The sequence below is a fragment of the Zea mays genome, chromosome 5, assembly GCF_902167145.1.
Source record: "Zea mays cultivar B73 chromosome 5, Zm-B73-REFERENCE-NAM-5.0, whole genome shotgun sequence".
Taxonomy (NCBI): Eukaryota; Viridiplantae; Streptophyta; class Magnoliopsida; order Poales; family Poaceae; genus Zea; species Zea mays.
In genome coordinates this window covers 159,509,104-159,528,117 of record NC_050100.1, presented here as the reverse complement: position 1 = coordinate 159,528,117, position 19,014 = coordinate 159,509,104, and the positions used below count along the sequence as shown (strand labels likewise).

General features: G+C 46.6%; 1 protein-coding gene across 2 annotated transcripts; it reads right to left on the bottom strand.

Moving 5' to 3' along the window:
- Positions 1-302: 302 nt before the first annotated feature.
- LOC100191902 (uncharacterized) lies at positions 303-17,137 on the bottom strand. Of its 2 annotated transcripts, none has more exons than NM_001137326.2 (6): positions 16,500-17,002; positions 15,351-15,465; positions 7,174-7,282; positions 7,009-7,086; positions 3,316-3,507; positions 303-962 (listed from the first exon to the last, which is right to left on the bottom strand). In NM_001137326.2, exons 1-6 carry the CDS (start codon positions 16,750-16,752, stop codon positions 789-791), a joined length of 921 nt encoding a protein of 306 aa, NP_001130798.1. In that variant the 5' UTR covers positions 16,753-17,002; the 3' UTR covers positions 303-788. The 2 variants fall into 2 exon arrangements, 1 of the variants encoding a protein (NP_001130798.1); XR_002269391.3 differs by having other exon boundaries at positions 503-962; positions 3,316-4,160; positions 16,500-17,137.
- Between the last annotated feature and the right edge of the window lie 1,877 nt (positions 17,138-19,014).

Genomic DNA, 19,014 nt, shown 5'->3' with positions numbered 1-19,014 from the left:
ACACAAAAGCTACCCCGACGGTGGCGAGGATGACGAACTGGTCATTGTTGTCGGTCCTCCTCTGCGTCACCTCCGGCGCCAAGATGATGTCACAGTCCTCGATATAGTAGGCGCGCTGGAAACGGGATGTCGTGGGATGTCGTCTACGTATCTGCGCATACGAAGTCGATTCTAGTATCTGCGCATGCAGTGAGGGAAGTCGATTCTAGCTTGCGCATGCAGCTGCCGGTGCAGCTTTGTCTCCGTGAACACAGGTAACCAAACAGAGGCCGCTTAGGGTACACAGGAAACCAATCAAGCGTATATTGAATATAATCTGGATGTACCATATGCGATATAAGGAACACCATTAAACCATTTTAGTGACCGACCACAAGGTAGAAGGCTCCAACCAACATTAAACAGCACTAGGGCACATCAGATCGGGATGCTGCAAACCCAAACCAAAACCTACCCGTCTGGACATAATTTACTCAGCCACGCGGATGATATGATGCACATCAAAACAAAACCATAGCAGGGGCTGGCTTTCCTGCTGCGACTTCCATTCACCGTCTACAAATAATACAAAGTCGACGTACAACAGAAAGAAGAAAAATCCAATGGCATTTAACTTTTTAACATATTGTATAAAGATCGTTAAGCGGCAACAAAATCTCCAAACAAAAGAATTGGGAGACGTACAGGTCGGGCTCATGGAACCCATATCTAAGGACAGATGATCTACAGACCCTGATGCTGCGGAAAAGAGGAGCATCAACACCAGTAAGTTAATGTCACCACCACAATTACAAAAAGTAGTCTGGGGTTTTCCGAGTTGTGTCTGGCTCAATTTGCCGAGGTGCCGGGTCGAATTGAAGGAAGTTCTGGTCCATGTTTTCCCCGATTTCAAGAATAGCAGCCATGTTACCACAGCGGTAACAATAGTTAGGCGCACTGAAGACTGTGACTACATTCTTATCCTGCATGAATTATAACAGTAGCCATTCAAGCTTCCATTGGGATAATATCTAGGCAAAGCAACATTCAAAGGGCAGCACACCAAAGATACATAATCAGCAAGTTGCAATCACAAGGGTGCCTAGGGGCTAGGAACATGTTTTACAACAAAGATCTATAGGGAGTATCATTTTTAATTCCCAAAGGCAAACGTTTTCGACTTGGCCATATATATATATATATATATATATATATATATATATATATATATATATATATATATATATATATATATATATATATATATATATATATATAGAGAGAGAGAGAGAGAGAGAGAGAGAGAGAGGAATTAGTAATTATGGTGTGCAACTAGTAATATTAGATAATTCATTGAATATATTTTTATAAAAAAACTTATTTGGAGATACTCTTTTTGCCTTTTTGGGACAGAGGTGGTGTACAAAAATATGAGAAACACCACACCCTTAGGTGGCGGTAATCTTCATAATATATAGAGCCAATGTGGCTTGGAGTACAAGACAATTACAAATCTAAAAGCTATGCCTAGATATAATCTCAAAACCCGCCCGCAGTCGCATCGGGAGAATCACGGGCGCAAAGACTGGACCAAAATCAGTAAACAACTGAACAGGCAAGCCTTTGGTCATGATGTCGGTGAATTGATGAGAGGATGGCGCATGGAGGTATATAGGGAAGCAGGAGAGGAGTATACCATCTGATGATGACCCGTGGGTGGTGGCGCAGTGACCCAGTGTCAAGGACCCACGACCCAGGGGCTAGATCCCTAGAGTTGTAGCTGCTGCAGGGCAACCACCAGACCAGATGGGTCCAGGGGAGGGCGCCTACTGCTGCCACCCAGGGGCAGGTTGAGACCAGCCCCTAGCTCGCTGCAGCGTGACTCTGGTCGGAGACGCCTAGGGCTCAGCAAAGATGGTGTTGGCCTAATGATAAGGTCCAGGCAGACCAGCAGAAGGTGGACGCCAAGCAGGACCACAGCAGGTGGCGCACACCATGGATTGAAACAAACCCACAAGCCAAAAGGACATGGCCCTACATGCTGCTGGTTCCCGCGCCCTTCCCGTGGCCTTTGCGCCAGTTGTGGTGGCGGCGGACACCTGCAGGAGCAGCGTATGCACCAGCTCCTGTCAGGGTAGCAGGGCCCTTGCAGCCACCAGAACAGCCCCCACCGCCACCAGGGCTGCGGCGAGGAGGGTGATAGCCTAGACATTCGTGAGTCTTGACATTGTTGGTGAGGCGCAGTTGTTTGAGGACCAGCATGTTGCGTGCTTCGACATAAGATGACACGGGTTTGGCATTGGCGATGTCGTCGGCGGTGTAGGTGAAGCGGGCGCTGAGGCTGCAGGAGGCTCAGAACGTGGTGGGAATCATCGATGATGACTCCGACATCACGGAGGGCATCAACAAGTCTTCATCCGCTTGCAATACTCATTGATGGACAGATCGTCATAGAGTGAAACTCATGACTCACGAAGAACGCCCGTGGAATTTTGTTGGCAGTGAAGAGGCTGTCGCTGGCAACCCAAAGCTAGCACACAGTCTGATCAACGGCTGTGGCAAGATCAAGGACCTTGTCGGAGACGAATCCGTAGATCGAACTAAGGGTGCAGCAGTCCATATGCAGCCAAGATGGGTCTGTAGGGCGCGCGACCGTGGTGCCATTAATGTGCCCCATGAGGACAAATGTGTCCCAAACCTGGTAGATCTATTGTATAGCATAATCCATGATCATCAAGACACTATGGCCCAAATCTCTATAAAAACGTGTATATATTAGGCTCTTGATGTCATAACCTCGTAGACATACTATACAATGTCAAAATTCACTCCCTGCTCCCCCAACTATTGTTTCTTTGGTACCCTCGGTACCTGGTGTCTTCGCTATGACAAGGGGGCGGTGTCTGGTGGGCTAGAGCAGCAGGACGAAAACCTAGAATATTGATACCATGTAAAAGATAGATGGAAACACCACACCATTAGGTGGGGTGACCATATATATAGCTTGGAGTACAATGCAAGCCAATATGGCTTAGAGTACAAGACAATTACAAATATAAAGGACATGCCTAGATACAATTCTAACAGGAGGGGGTACTCACTAAGTTGATTTATTTCATGTAATACAGCAAGTATAATTAGTTGTGTGTGTTTACAAGTCTTTCCATGGTAAGTTCTATGAGAAAGGAATCCACAATGACCAATTGTATTGCAAGCTGAGCTAGAAGGGAACTACAACGGCTATATTCACAATTCAGTGTACTTATTTGTGATACCAATCCAATTAGTTGAGCATATAAACAAATTGAAAAGCAACGCTACATTCTGAAGACCTACCTGGCACCAATTAAATCCTTCCATTACAAGTTGATGGGCCCTTGAAATGAGAGAAAGACCATTTGTATGGTTGAACTGCTGCGCAATGTCTTGCCCAAATGTGTAACCTGCTCCTCTTGGTGAAATTCCCCATCCACATCGGTCATCTGGGTCAGACCACAAAAGATCACACATGGGTCCTTCATGAGGAACCTGCACACATTTTTTAGGCATACGAGTTGAGGATTAAAAAGATTAGAAGTATAATGCATTCAATTAATACAGCACAAGAATTAGCAAGCTATCAATTCAAGACCCAGCACATTGGGCACCATTTCCTAGCGTTCATAAGCATCACCTCAAAATTCAAGGCAAGGAGCACTATCAGCCCAAGTATTTACAGTTACATGCATAACAATCCACATAGCAAAGTATGATGACCTCAGAAAGAAATAGGTCTCTCATAAACCTTGTAACCGTAGTAACAAAAAATTCAATGTACCTTCTTATAATAGTTTACTATCAGATGCAAATGTTTCACAAACAAATATGCATGTGCTGGCAGATTATTATAATTATTAATTAACAAGCAAACCTCATTGCAAATGACTACTGGTTGGTCACTTCACTAATGGTGAAATGTCAGCCTCAAGCTCCCCATCCCCCACCCCAAAAGAAAAGAGGAATGAGAGAAAAACACTAGAAGCACTGGGTATCTTTCTACGCTGACAACGCTGTCATTTTTGTATGGCTGTCTTGCAATTATCTCAATGTTATCAAGCTTCTGAATAGGATTGAACATGTCTTGGATCTGAGAACTAATTTGGCAGGATTCTGCAATTCCCACTCATTGCTCTGATGAAGACCTGCAGCATACATCTGAATTTTTAGCTTGTACAATAAGTGCTAGTTTGGAAGGAAGGGGAGCCAAACCCAGGGAGGGAAAACCTCCCATAAATAACTAAATGTCTTATTCAAATGACACCCCCTAGGATTGCTCACCCAAGAAAAAGACAGTGATCCCAAGGCGATTTGAGTTTCCAAACTAGCCCTAAAAGAATTTCAAAAAAAAACTACCAAGGCTTTCTCCTTACTGTCCACAACTACAATGTTTCCAAAACCAAACTACTACATGTTTGAGAAGGCTGATGACCATCTTCTAGAGTGGAAGGCTTCCCTAATGAATAGAGCTGGGCTTCTTATTATGGTCTGAGTAGTGATGATGGCCACTCCCATTTCTCTTAAGATCAGTTTGGATCTTCCAAATGGTTGAACAAAGCCAATGATGAAAATGCAGAGACTCTCTTTGGAAAAGTCAAGGAACAAGACAACGGAGGTAACTGTTTGGTGTCCTGAGATGAGTACAGCAATCACTAGAATACGGCTTGAGTATACATAAACTTGAAACTCTGGGTTGGGCTTTATGCATCTGTTAGTTGTGGGCACAAAGACAGACCCTTTGTGTCCATGGGCTACTGTAAATTCAAGTGCCGAAAAATGTCCAAGTTCTCTTTGATGTGGCTTTGGGCTCTATAGATGGAAATGGAAACAAGATATGGTTCTGGGCTGACCCATGGCTACAAAGATGGAACGTAGCAGAACTAGCTCCTGACTTGTACAAGATGACAGGATGATCTCAAAAGGTACAGTGAAGACCTGGACAATAGCTCAGGAACTCAACTGCACTTGGGTGCCTTAGAGCATCTCCAACAGCTCCCAAAACATCTAATCCTAAATTATATTTTTAGGAAAAAAAACAAAAACAAATATCCAACAGCTCCCTACTCCATCTCCCTATACCGCCGCAGCCCGCAGGCGTAAAACATCACCTTCACGGCGAATGTATTCGCCGAGCGTTGTCCTCCCAATCTTTCCTTTTCTACTTGTTCTTGTTCGAAAAATCAGCTACTGTCGGCTCCTTGCCGTCACACGAAAATCCCTCATCGCTCGCCCGGCTCCTCGCCGCCGCATTGCGAGGCGTTGGCGCGGGAATGGAGCTCCCCGACCTTGCGGCCATGGCCATGGGCACGGGATAAAGATGCTGCTCATGAGCACCACAGCGGCGGCGGTGACCAAGGCGTGAGAGAGCCATACCTACTGGTGCTGGCAGCCAACCTCCGTCATCAAGCAGCGGTGGAACCTGCAGAGGCTCTTCAGCCCCCGGCGGATGCCGTCCTCGCACACTGCGCTGTGCACCTCTCTCACCGCCTCCGTCGCGTTCTGGGGTCATTTCGTTCTTGCATTTATTCCTGTCACCAATCCATGACCTACGTTTCTGTCGACGTCAGACCATCCTTCACTTGCAGCAAAGTCCTCCCCAACCAGTGTTCCATGGGAATTAGACGTGAAGGAACCGGAACAAGAATGAAAAGCACTGGGTCAAAGAGCAGTTGCACCTTGCGCTCTGCCTTTATTTCCTTTCTTCCGATGTTTTGGAGGCATTCATTTGAGAAATCTTGCTTTTGTTGAGTCTCGTTGAGCTAGTTTCGCAATCTGAGAGAAAACATTTTCATACTCTTGCTGACGGACAGAGCAAAAAGGAGCCAAACAGGAGATGATGGAAGAAAAGAGAAGAGATGCGGGCAGAAGTAGTTAAAATGTTTTTTGGGAGATATATAGGAATCTGTTGGAGAATGGTTTTTATTTAGATCTAAAATGTTGTTAGGGAGCTTCCAATCCGAAGGTATTAGGAGCTAATAAATCAGGAGCTGTTGGAGATGCTCTTATATCAAAGGAGCTTTAACAGTACAAGTGCTGGTCGAATATCTACATATTTGGAACTTAGTGGATGGTATGGTTTTGCAACCATATGCTCACAACCACCACTGACGAAAGTTGACCAAATATGGCTCCTACACTAACAAATTATCACATGCTGCCTTTTTATTGGGAACTGTCAAGTTTGGTCCTTGGAAAAGAATTTAGAAGAACTAGGGGACTCTAAGATACAAATTCTTCTTTTGTTAGCCATCAGTACCAGTATTGGATGGCTGATTGCATTGCAAAGCAATGAATCACCGATTGCCTCACCAGCATGCCTACCAATTTCATGATCAGGCCTTAGACCTGTGCTTTGGTGTGGGACAGACAAGGGGATTTTTTTAACCACAACATGAAATTCGCTCCCGCGGGGAGTCAAACTCAAGACCTAAGGAATGCTACTTAGACCACCTAACCAACTCAGCTAGAGGCCCTTTCACACTAATTGGCAACTAGTCGATCAGATATTGTCCAACTAATGGGTGACTAACCACAATTAGTTGTCTGATTAGCTCAAGGATAGCTAGCCAGCAAAGAATTGTGAGCTGGCCAACTGGGCTTGGGGGCACTTGGGTGCTGAGCTTTTTTGTTTTAGACCTACAAGTGACCATTCTTGATACTTTCTTTGCTTAACAATTTGCAGTGTCTTTGTTCAGTGTCAAGTGCACTGGTTTTATAATCTAGTAGCGGTACTTAACAACTTAATACTTAAAGTTACACTATAGATGTCCTGGGTACAGTGCAAGTAGGGAAGACAATTATACTGCTCGACTAGCTGACTAGCCACCGACCAATTGAACCTGACCGCTACCCATATGACTAGGCACAACTAGGCAATTTAAAATCATTGCAGCATACAAGAGTACAAGACATCCATAAGTCAGAGCATGATAAACTAGAGGCAAAAAAAAGAAAATCTGGTTCATAATGAAAGCAATGCAATGTTGTGCCTACCTCCTGTACGCGATCAAGAGAACGAATATTATCCAACGTGTCCAATGACGGAGAGAGGCCACCATGAAGACAGAAGACCTGCAAAATGGATGTTTCTCAAATGTCAAAGGGATATATTCAGCAAGCCTATAACAGTATCAACCATAACAAAATTGAGCTGCATACCTGATTTTCTATAAGAGCTGTGAGAGGCAAAAAATCAAACAAGTCTGTAAAATACTTCCAGACATTTGCATTTCCATATTTTCTTAAGCATTCATCATAGAAGCCATATCTGAAACAAACCAATCAAGGTCAACAACTGTGTGGTTGCACTACAGGCATACACTACAAAGTTCACAGAGTAACTTGGAAACACAGCGGTGTACAGGTCCATTGTGTGCATGTGTCATGCAAACAAGTGGAGTTCATTTCAACAACCTAGGACACTGCATATAGAAATAACGACAGCAGTAAAACCAATGGAAGATTTTGAGGAAAAAAGTTAGCAGTGCCTTATTAGGGCACAAAACTAATGGCAATCAGGTGGCCACAGATATCGTGATGAGGACATTACTCCTTCGGATGCACCCACTGATCCCCCAACAGCTATGCAAGGTCCAATGACCCGAGCATGAATGCGGCAATTAAATTTAGAGGTGTGCTCATTTGTAAGTGATCCTTTTCATAGTTGAGAATAGATTGCTATCTAATAATGTTATCTTAGGAACATTGAAAAGGGTCATGAAGTACTTAGGGCTAGTTTGAAAGCAAGGGGAGCAATGATTTCAAGTCGTCCGACTAATCGCGATTAGTCGGTCTAATCGGTTTTAGTGGTGCAACTAGGGGATCCGACCCGATCAGGTCGACTAATCATCCGGTCGTCCGATTAGTCGTCGACCAAATGTGATTAGTCGTCCAGTTAATATGTGGACGATTAGTTAAGGTTTGGTTGGCTGGCGGCTGGCCTGTTTTGGCTGTGCGCTGGACGTCTAGTAATAAGGCCCATTTAGTGTAAACCCTTCGGGTTTTAGCTAAATAGGGCTGCCGGCTGCTTGCTCCAATTGCAGTCTACTGTTCCGGCGGCTGGTATTCTCTTATCTCCTCTTATCTGGCGGCTGTTCACCTTGTTAGAAACTGTATCCTGGCTGACGCCTGGCAGATATGCCGGCCGCCCTACATGGAAGTATTGTCTCTGATATAGATAGAGAGGATTAGGGGAGGATCTCAATCACTATGATTGAGGATCTGATTGTACTCTAGATCTTTCCTTAGGTGTAGAAGGCTTCCTTTTACCTCTCACCTTCCTCCCCTATATATACTTGTACATGTGCTGTCTATCATCATCAATATACAAACACACGCTTCCAACTCTCTCACATGGTATCAGCCGCCTAGGTCCTGATTCCTGCCCTCTACCCCCGCGCGCCTCCTCTACGGCGCTGCTTCTCCCCATGGCCGACCTCCAGCCAACCTCTCCGGTCATCACCGATCCTGACGGCGACGCCTCTGCTGATTCTGAGCGCGCGGCCCTGGCTGCCCGTGAGGCTGCTTTGGCTCGCGCCGCCGCTGCAGAGCAGGACGCCGCCCTCGCCCAGCGCGAGCGCGACGCCGCCGACGCCCGCATCCGTGCGGTCCTCGCCCGTGCAGCTCACGAGCGCGCGGCGGCGGCCCTCTCTCCCCCCATCAATGACCTCACCTCCGACGGCACTGGTGCTGACTCCGTCGCCCAGCTTTCTGCCGCTCTTCTCCAACACGAAGCGGTTGCACTTCTCAATCTGCACGCTCAAGCCGTCGCCGTGCAGAACATCCGGGCCCTCGTTCCACTCCTCCTCGACGTCAACTCCACCTTCTACTCTCGGTGGCGTGAGTCCTTCCTCCTAACCCTCACCAAATTCTCTCTGGATTGCCACGTGCTGTCTGATGCTGTCCACCACTCGCCCGACTGGACTCGCATGAACGTCGTTGTTCTGTCTTGGATCAACGGCTCCATCACCGACAACCTCGTTGATACAATCTCCGAGCGCGGTGCATCTGCTCGCGTCCTGTGGCTCGCCATTGAGTCCCAATTTCTTGGGAACCGCACGACGCGCACCCTATACGCCGACCAAGCTTTCTGCTCCTTCACTCAGGGCGACCTCTCCGCAGCTGATTACTGCCGCCGCTACAAAAAGCTTGCCAAAGATCTTCGCGATCTTGGCGAGCCGGTCTCCGACAAGACCCTTGTCCTCAACATCATTCGCGGCCTCAACGAACGCTTTCAAGCGCTCGGCCTTCACCTCCGTCGCACCTCTCCTCTCCCCACTTTTTTGCAGGTCCGCGATGATCTTACTCTCGAGGAGCTCACCATGACCAATGCTGCTCCTGCAGCAGCTCTCGCTGCTGTTACTACACCACCTGGCGAGAACGGCAGCTCCAAGTCACCTACACCCACTGCTCCCGCTGGGCGTCCTTCACATCAGCGCCCGCCCTCCCACCATTCCGGGGGCGGTTCCGGTCATGGCTCCTCCTCCGGACAACGCGGCAAGCGAGGCAAGCGCGATGGTAGAACCTCCAGCAACAGCAGCAGCGGCATCATTGGCCCTGCACCCTCTTCCAACTACAACTACTACAACCCTTGGACGGGGGCCATCTACATGTGGCCTGGCCAACGTCCACCTTCGACTCCTCGTCCGCCTGCTGCCTCGCCCCCACCACCACATGCCTTCGTCGCCGGCACTCCTGGTCAGTGGGCAGTCCCTGCTGCAGCATATGGGCCGCCCCCTGCCTACGCCGATCCTTCTACGCCTGCACCCGTCTGGGATCAACACACCCTCGCTGCCAACTTCCAAACTGTCACTCTTCAGCAGCCACCTCAACAAGAGTGGCACTTTGATACTGGTGCCTCCAGTCACATGACATCTGACGCTGGTATAATATCTCATCCCCCTCTTCCCAGCATCTTCCTACTCATATTGTCGTTGGCAACGGCCATCTAATCAATGTTACCTCCACTGGCACCACTCGTCTTCCCTATAACCTTTCTCTTCATAATGTTCTAGTTATCCCCTCGCTCAACTCTTTGTGTCTTCCTTGGCTATTCCCCCCACCACAAAGGCTACCTATGCTTTGATCGCCACTCCAATCGCACCATTATCTCCCGTCATGTGGTTTTTGATGAAACCTCGTTTCCCTTTTCTGAGGCTTCCCATCCACCCCCACCAGCGGCCTTCGATTTCCTTGACAATTACACTAACCCGGTTGCAGCTCCTTTTGGACTGTCGCCCGTGTCTTCCTTTTCAGGTACTCGTATGCCACCACCACCCCCACCGGTGGCCCCTTCGCCGGCTGTGCCCCTCGTCTCTTCAGAGGTGGCATTTCAGCCACCTGCCGCGCCAGCTGGGCCTGCCCCGATGCCCCAGTCTCCTGCCCGGATGGCTGGTCTTCCAGGCGCATCGGCACCAACAATACTGCCGCCTGGGTCAACTACCGTGCCCGACGTCCATAGAACGACAGCTCCTGCTGATCGTTTCTGCGGACGGGTATACTCTCGACGCCCGCCCACTGCTACTGCTCCAGCACCTTCTCCGACGACCGCCACTGCACCACCTATTCCTGCTGGTGCAGTCCATGTCGATCCAGTGGTCAACCACCACAGGATGACAACCCGTGGCAAGAGTGGTCTTCGGTTTCCTGCTCTTTTTGAAGCCGCCGCACTGTCCCCCATTCCGAGGACATATCGTGCAACCCTTACTGATTCAAATTGGCGCTCCGCTATGGAACAGGAATATTCTGCTCTTATTGGTAATCACACTTGGGACCTTCTGCCTCGACCGCCGAATTGCAATGTTGTGACTGGCAAGTGGGTTTTCAAACACAAGTTCAAAGCTGATGGTTCTCTTGAGCGCTACAAGGCAAGATGGGTTCTTCGGGGTTTCACTCAACGCCCTGGTATTGATTTTTCAGAAACTTTCAGTCCAGTGGTCAAGCCAGCTACAGTCCGGACCGTTCTTTCCCTGGCTCTCTCGCACAGATGGCCGATTCACCAGCTTGATGTCGACAATGCTTTCCTTCAGGGGACCCTGTCAGAAACTGTTTACTGTGTTCAACCCACCGGTTTTGAAGATTCCACTCATCCTAATTATGTGTGCCGTCTCAATCGGTCACTTTATGGCCTCAAACAGGCCCCTCGTGCCTGGTACAGTAGATTTGCTTCTCACTTGATTCAAATTGGATTCGTTGAGGCCAAGTCTGACACTTCATTATTCGTCTACCACAAGGGTACAGATATGATTTACCTTCTTCTTTACGTGGATGACATTGTGCTAACTGCTTCGTCCATGAACCTTCTCCGGCGGACTATTACTGCTCTCCAACAGGAATTTTCACTGAAGGATCTTGGCCCCCTTCATCACTTCCTAGGCATGCATGTTCAACAATCTGCCTCTGGCATCACTCTTTCTCAGCGCCAGTATATGATTGAGATCCTTGAGCGAGCCGGTATGAGTAACTGCAAACCCTGTACAACCCCTGTTGATATCAACCCCAAACTTTCAGCCGACGGTGACCCTGTCTCCGATCCCACGGAATTCCGCAGTCTTGCCGGCGCACTACAGTACCTCACCTTCACCCGTCCGGATATTGCGTATGCTGTTCAGCAAGTCTGTCTCCACATGCACGATCCTCGGGAACCTCATTCGGCTGCTCTCAAGCGTATCCTGCGCTATATCCGAGGCACTCTTCAGTTGGGCCTTCACCTCAGTTCCTCTCCGCAAATGGAACTTGTGGTTTACTCTGACGCTGATTGGGCTGGCTGTCCAGACACTAGGAGGTCTACTTCCGGTTATGCTGTTTTCCTCGGTGCTAACCTCGTCTCATGGTCTTCCAAGCGCCAGAACATGGTCTCCCGCTCCAGTGCCGAAGCCGAGTACCGCGCTGTTGCCAATGCAGTCGCTGAAGTATCCTGGTTACGCCAGTTGTTGACAGAACTGCATGTTCCTCTCCCCAAGTCCTCATTGGTCTATTGTGACAACATCAGTGCTGTTTATATGTCCTCCAATCTTGTTCAGTATCAGCGCACCAAGCATGTGGAAATTGACCTTCACTTCGTCCGAGACAAGGTCGCCCTCGGTGTTGTTCGCGTGCTACATGTCCCGACGACTTCCCAGTACGCCGACATCTTCACCAAAGGCTTACCATCAGCAGTCTTCACTGAATTTCGGACCAGTCTTACCGTTCGCTCCACGGACGCTAACACTGCGGGGGGGTGTTAGAAACTGTATCCTGGCTGACGCCTGGCAGATATGCCGGCCGCCCTACATGGAAGTATTGTCTCTGATATAGATAGAGAGGATTAGGGGAGGATCTCAATCACTATGATTGAGGATCTGATTGTACTCTAGATCTTTCCTTAGGTGTAGAAGGCTTCCTTTTACCTCTCACCTTCCTCCCCTATATATACATGTACATGTGCTTTCTATCATCATCAATATACAAACACACGCTTCCAACTCTCTCACACACCTCTCTCCCTGCACCCTGCTCGGCGACGGCTTGGTCCAAGATGTTGGAGAAGAAGATGGTAGTTATCATGAAGATGATGGTGATCATCCAGCTGAACAGCCAATACAAACTGTGGATGAGGAAGAATCTGAGTCAGGTGGAGGTAGCGATGAAAACGGTTTCGGAATTTTTCGGAATTCCGGAAACCGATTTCGAAATTTTTCGATCAAATTCACCGGTAACGGTATTTTTCGAAAACGGAATCGGTTTTCGGAATTTTCTATCGGAACCGGTATCGGAATCGGCGTGGTGTTTTACCGACCGTTTCCTTCGGTTACCGGTTTTTGTCGGAAATTACCGGATTTGTGTGTCGGAATTTTCCAGAATTGTGTCTCAGAATTTTTTTCGGAATTTTCTAGTATGTGATTTTTTTGCATCGCCTGTACATCTCGGGATAAGGATTACTTATTTTTGTATTTTTTGGACGCTTTAAGATTTTTTTGGATAGATGGTGTTGGAAGACAGTTGAAATTAATGATTTGGTCTCTCGAACGAATCCACCATTTTCTATGCACATGTTATGTATTAGTAATATATAATGATAGAGAGCTGACAGTCTGTCTTTTCCACACGCTAGATTTTAGGGTTTTCCTGTGAGGCTGTGAAAAAACTCTTTATGTGAGGAAAAAATATTTCATGAGTAAGCATGTCATGTCAGCTAAATCGAGTGGATATTGTGAATTGTGAACTTTGAGTCTATGAACTTGTGATCTTTATGAACTTGTTATACTGTAAACTTGTTATATTGTGAACTTGTGATCTTTGTAAACTTTTTATATTATAAATTTGTGATCTCTGTGAACTTGTTATATCATGAATTGTGAACTTGTGGTCTTTGTGATCTTTTGTCAACTTTGTTGTATTGTGAAGTTTGATATGTTTACCGATCGTATTTAGATTTCGACGTTACCGGTGTATTTTCCGCACCGAACTTCGTTTCCGATGTTTCCGAAATACCGATATCGTTTCCGTTTCCGCAGTTACCGTTCTCAATTTTGTTTCCGATAAAAAATATGAAAACGGTAATGGTTTTAGTGTTTACCAACCGTTTTCATCCCTAGGTGGAGGGGATGCTAGTGATGCTGCTTTTCAATTGGATGAGGTTCTGCTGCTTTAGGTCAATAGTAAGTCTGTAGTTCTGTACTTGCCTACTTGGCATTTATATACTAATAAGTCTGCAACTCTACAATTCTACATCATATGTTATGTAGTGAGTAGTGAGTGATGTTCAGTTCATGTTCTGAATTCCGAAAACGAGTAGGGCTGGAAAAAAAGCTCGAGCTCGACGAGCTGGCTCGGGCTCGCAGCAACTCGGCTCGGACCGGCTCGACGCTCAGAATGAGCCCGAGCCTATTTTTGTGGCTCATGAAAAGAGCGAGCCAGCTCGGCTCGGCTCAGCTCGCGAGCTGGCTCGTGGCTCGACCCAACAACAATTTGTTACATAAAATCCTAATTAGCATATAATATTACTACCGAGTAGACAATTAATTTATGTTATTTGAGATTACTATACAAAATTAATCTATTTTCTATATTATATTAGTGATATATCTATTTTAGGTTGGCTCCAGCAAGGACCTCTAAAGGCTCCTCTACCCTAAATATAGAGGATCAAACGGTCATCTACGCTCTTCAGCAGCGTCCTTTAAACGGTCCTCTAAATTTAGAGGACGCTGCTGGATTCTCTATATATAGAGTTTCTCTAAAGGGTCCTCTATCCATTTGAATACTTTAAATAATCGGTTTAGCAAAACTAAAATATGAACAATACATTTGAGAGTATGACAAATACATATGTACAAAAAATAAAAAATAAAAAATGTCTCTAATATAGGTATTTGCGTATAGAGGACGTTGGTGGAGAGTAAGAAGATATAGAGGATGAAATCTTTTAGAGGAGACTGTAAAGGACGGATATAGAGGATTGATATAGAGAACGTTGCTGGAGACAGCCTTACTAATTTAAAATATGTTATTTAAAATATTTTAAAGATTTTATATTAAAATTTAGAGAGCATATCTACGTTTATGGCTAGGCTCGTTGGCTCGGCGAGCCAAGAGCGAGGCGAGGCGAGCCGAGCCGCTTTTTCAAGCTCGCCAGATGGGCGAGCCGAGCTCGGCTCGTTGCATGAACGAGCCACAGCAAGCCGAGCTCGGCTCAGCTCATTTCCACCCCTAGCGACGAGGCTGGGAGCAAAGGCAGATGTTGCTGGGACGAGGTCAGGGGGCGGATGGATAAGTTGAGAATGTATAAGGTGTGGTGGCTGCTTTTATGGGCCTTTCAATCCAACCTAGCCATGTAGTCTCTTGTTCCTTCTTTTCTTTTGAGGTAATATGTGTATACATGCATATTTGCAGAACGCCTAGGAAATGCCTTGAAAACGCCTAGGCTCACCTAAGCTCTAGGCAGAAGGTCACTGCCTAGAGATTGCCTCGCCTAATGTAACCTTGTAGTTGACAATGCCAAACGTGTTGACAGAACACTAACATTACAGTTTACCATACTAAATCAACGCAAATTCACTGTCCTAGTACAGCACTACAGCATATACATAAGATCACTTATCGAACAAGTGTTTATGAAGCCTTATCTACACGAACATGAGCTTTACGTGGAACTGTCCATTTCCAAATTATTAAACGTTTTACTATTATAGATAAGTTACTTGAGGAATGAGAAGACAAAATGATCAAGTATGCTGGGTAAAAAATAAATCCATCTCAAACACTTGTAGCTACTCTGGAAGTACTAATAATGAAAGTGAGAGTAGCAAGTACGAGTTGCAATAAAAGATTCCAAATACTAGTAGATGTAAACTCACACTTGAGTGATTTGTCTGCTCTCATGATTTCCTCTAAGTATTGTAATTCTATCTCTGTAACGGACTTTCAAAGCCACTAACAGAGAAACTGTTTCGACTGAATAGTAGCCACGATCTGCAGCCAAGAGACACAATCAATTTAACAAAAATGACAGTTATGCTAGATGTATTATACATGGAAATAAAGTAATGAACATCTACTAAATTATTTATCCCCTCAATAGTCAATACAAAATAAAATTATAAAATTATCTTCAAGCATTCGACTAAACGGCATATCCTATGGCATTTTGCATATCTAAATTACCAAATAGAATGACAGTTGTTCACTTTTCTTACTTATATTTAATAAAGATCAGCTCGAAAGCAACAGGCCACCAAATCAGCCACTCTCTGATATGAAGCACAGTCACAACTCTTATGAGTGGGTGTTTGTTTCAGCTTATTTTCATATTCTGGCCGCCAGAAACTGATACGGACTACCAAACGCCCGCCTTTTCAGCCCACTTCTGTGAGAATCGTTTTGGTGAAAATCATCCAAATAAACATAAACATAGAATCGGTCGAGTCATCACGATAGGAGGAATCTGTCACTTCCTAGATCCTAAGCCCTATAGACCTATTCATCTTCCTCCACACGTAATCCCCACAACTCATATTCACCCCACAACTAGATTCGCTCCACAGATAGATTGTCAGAAAAGAGAGAGAGAAAATTGAACCAAACACCCCCTGAAACTGCTGGAGGAAGAATCCAAATGCTAATAGATGAGAATTTTCTTCTAGGTAGCAAAATGTTCTAAAAGGCAACAGCAGTGACAATATACTAGCATTCTAGACCCAAACGCAACACATAACAAGTCGAACTACAAGAACTCCAGTAAACTATGTTTAAGCAGTAAAGACGTTCCCTAATTTCTGATAACCAGATTCTTCCGACAATCCGGCCAGACGCACAAAAACCAAAACCTTTCAGGTTTACCGCATGATCTAAAAATCCCCTACTTCGACAGCACCAAGCCTTGCATATCACAGATCGGCCGAGTCAGGCATCGGCACAGCTGCGCGGGTGAGCAAGGGGGGAGAAACCGTTGAGCAGAACAGAGCCGCATGGGAGAAAGTTAGGGCAGGGTAAGCGTAGCCACGCACCGACGTAGTCGCCCATGAAGAGGTAGTTGGTGTCGGGAGCGTCGCCGCCGATGCGGAAGAGCTCGATGAGGTCATAGAACTGGCCGTGGATGTCGCCACAGACGGTGACAGGACAGCGCACGGGCTGCACGTTCCACTCCTCCATAAGGATGGCCTTGGCCTGCTCGCAGAGCGCCTTGACCTCCGCCTCGGGCAGGTACTTGCAGTCGCGCAGCTGCGCGATCTGCCGGTCCAGATCCCCGTGCGACGGCATCTCGTCCGCCGCCCGCTCCCCTTCCGCCGCAGAAGTTGGGTGGGTGGGAGCGACTCCTTCTCCGGCCGGCGGGCCCGCCGGCGGTCAGGTCGGGGCTAGGGTTTGGGGAGATCGGCGAGAGACGAGGAGGAGGCGGAGCTCATGCCTCCATTTTTTTTTTAGTAGAGGGAGGGGGACGCTGTTTTGTCTGCTTTGCGAATGCGAGATTTTTTCCTCGGCTTCAGACGAGGGAACACCACTTTCCAGGTGTGCAGACTGCAGAGCGAGCAGGTCGGACTGGGTTCGTGTGTGGTTTGGTGGTTTTGGAGGGATGGAATTGTAATTGGCATGGGTCAGCCGGTCAGGGGACAGGGGTAGGGATGCAACGGTGATTTCCCGGCAATGGCTCTCCATCCGGTCCCTGCGGCGGGGAGAAAAATTCCCGGTTCCCATCCCTGTGAACACTTAGAACTTGTTGTTTTGCTCTCAATTCATGTGGATTGAGTAGAATTAGATGAGTTTTAATCTTAAACAAGTCAAAATCTTTCATATTTTTTTCAATCTCATACAATCCATAGGGGATAGAAATAACCGAACAAGCCCTTACGGGGGAGTTTTTTCTCTCATCCCCGTCTTAGTCGGAGAATTTATTCTCGTGAGGAACCCCGTGTGGAATCTGTTCCCGCTAGAAGTACAATATTTGAAGATAAATTTAAATTGATTGTACCAAATTAATACAAATTTAACAAACAAGATTGAAAATTACAAGAGACGTCTACTTTAGAGTTTACTTTGCTAATTTATAACATGTCATGCATTGAGTTTTTACTATAATTTTAACAAGTAAATTGACTAACTTGGATAAAAAAGTTTCGTGTGGCGGGTACACGGGGAACGGGGGATGATTCTCCATCCCCGTCCCCGCGAACCTGATGGGGATTAAATTTTCCCCATTTGGATTCTCGTGGGGACTAAATTAGTCTTATACATGTCCCCTAATAGGGGAATTCTTCGCGGGGAATCGGGTCCCTATTGCCATCTCTAGTCAGGTGGAGCAATGATGACTTTTGCGAAGGTGGCCATGTTGGGGATATTTCTAGGGGTTTTAACTCTCCATTTTTGTCCCCATTGTTGGCACCTTTTTCGGGCGCCAAACACTAAACAAGAACCCGCGTCCGCCGGACGGTCTGCGACCTGGCGCAGGGCTAGGGTTTCCTGCCCGACGGCCGGACAGCTCGCGCACTGGGGCCGGACGGTCCGCGCGTACGTAGGGGGCAACGAAGGTCGTCGTCGGCGCCTGGATCTCGCTCTCGGGAAAGACCCCGCCGGGGAGGAGAGATCCTAGGTGTTGTCTAGGCTCGGCAGGCCGACCTAGACTCCTAATCGACGTAGAGTCGAAGAGAAGCGAGGAATTTGGGGATTGGAAGACTAACCTAGAACTAGACTAGAACTACTCCTAAGAATAAATGTAAATTGTATTGATTGAGGGTTCGATTGATTAATTAAATCGTCTGTATTCCTTTGTTTTTATAGAGGAAGGGGGCTGGACCGGTACCAACAAAATCCCGAGTTAATCCCGTGATTTTCGTCAACAAACACAACAAGAAACTTGAAACCCTAATCTATTCTGCGCGCGCGGACCGTCCGGACCGCGGACCATCCGGTGCTCTTTTTGGTGCCCAACACATGCCCCCTGCCTTTTGGTGGAGCTGAGCAAACCAAAAGCAACTAACTCGATGCGATTACATCGATTCTCTCAAGCATCTTGCCACATACTAGGATGGTACTGTTTGAGGAAACGCCCATTCAAAGCCTTAGGTAAATCTTTGTCTTGTAATGTTTGGAATAAATAGGCGTTACCAGACATTACCTGTTTTACTTTATATGGACCCTCCCAGCTTGGTGACCATTTCTCAAACTTTCGGTCTTTGTTTCTTAGAGGCAGAATGGTCTTCCACAGCAGGTCCCCTACTTGAAATGACTTTGCTTTGACCTTCTTGTTGTAGGCCCTGGCTATCATGATCTTGTCCTTTTTCTATTTCCCCCAACGTTGTCACTCTTTTTTCGTCACCTCATCAATATTATCCATCATTGAATTATAATAATCACCAATGGTTAGATCATTTTGCCTAGCGAACTTGACAGCATTTAAACTTATTTCCCTAGGCAATACCGCTTCCTGCCCATAGACAAGCTCAAAAGGAGATAATTTAGTAGCGTTGTGCTTAGATATTCTATGAGCCCACAAAGCCTCAGACAAAATCCTATGTCAATGCTTAGGAT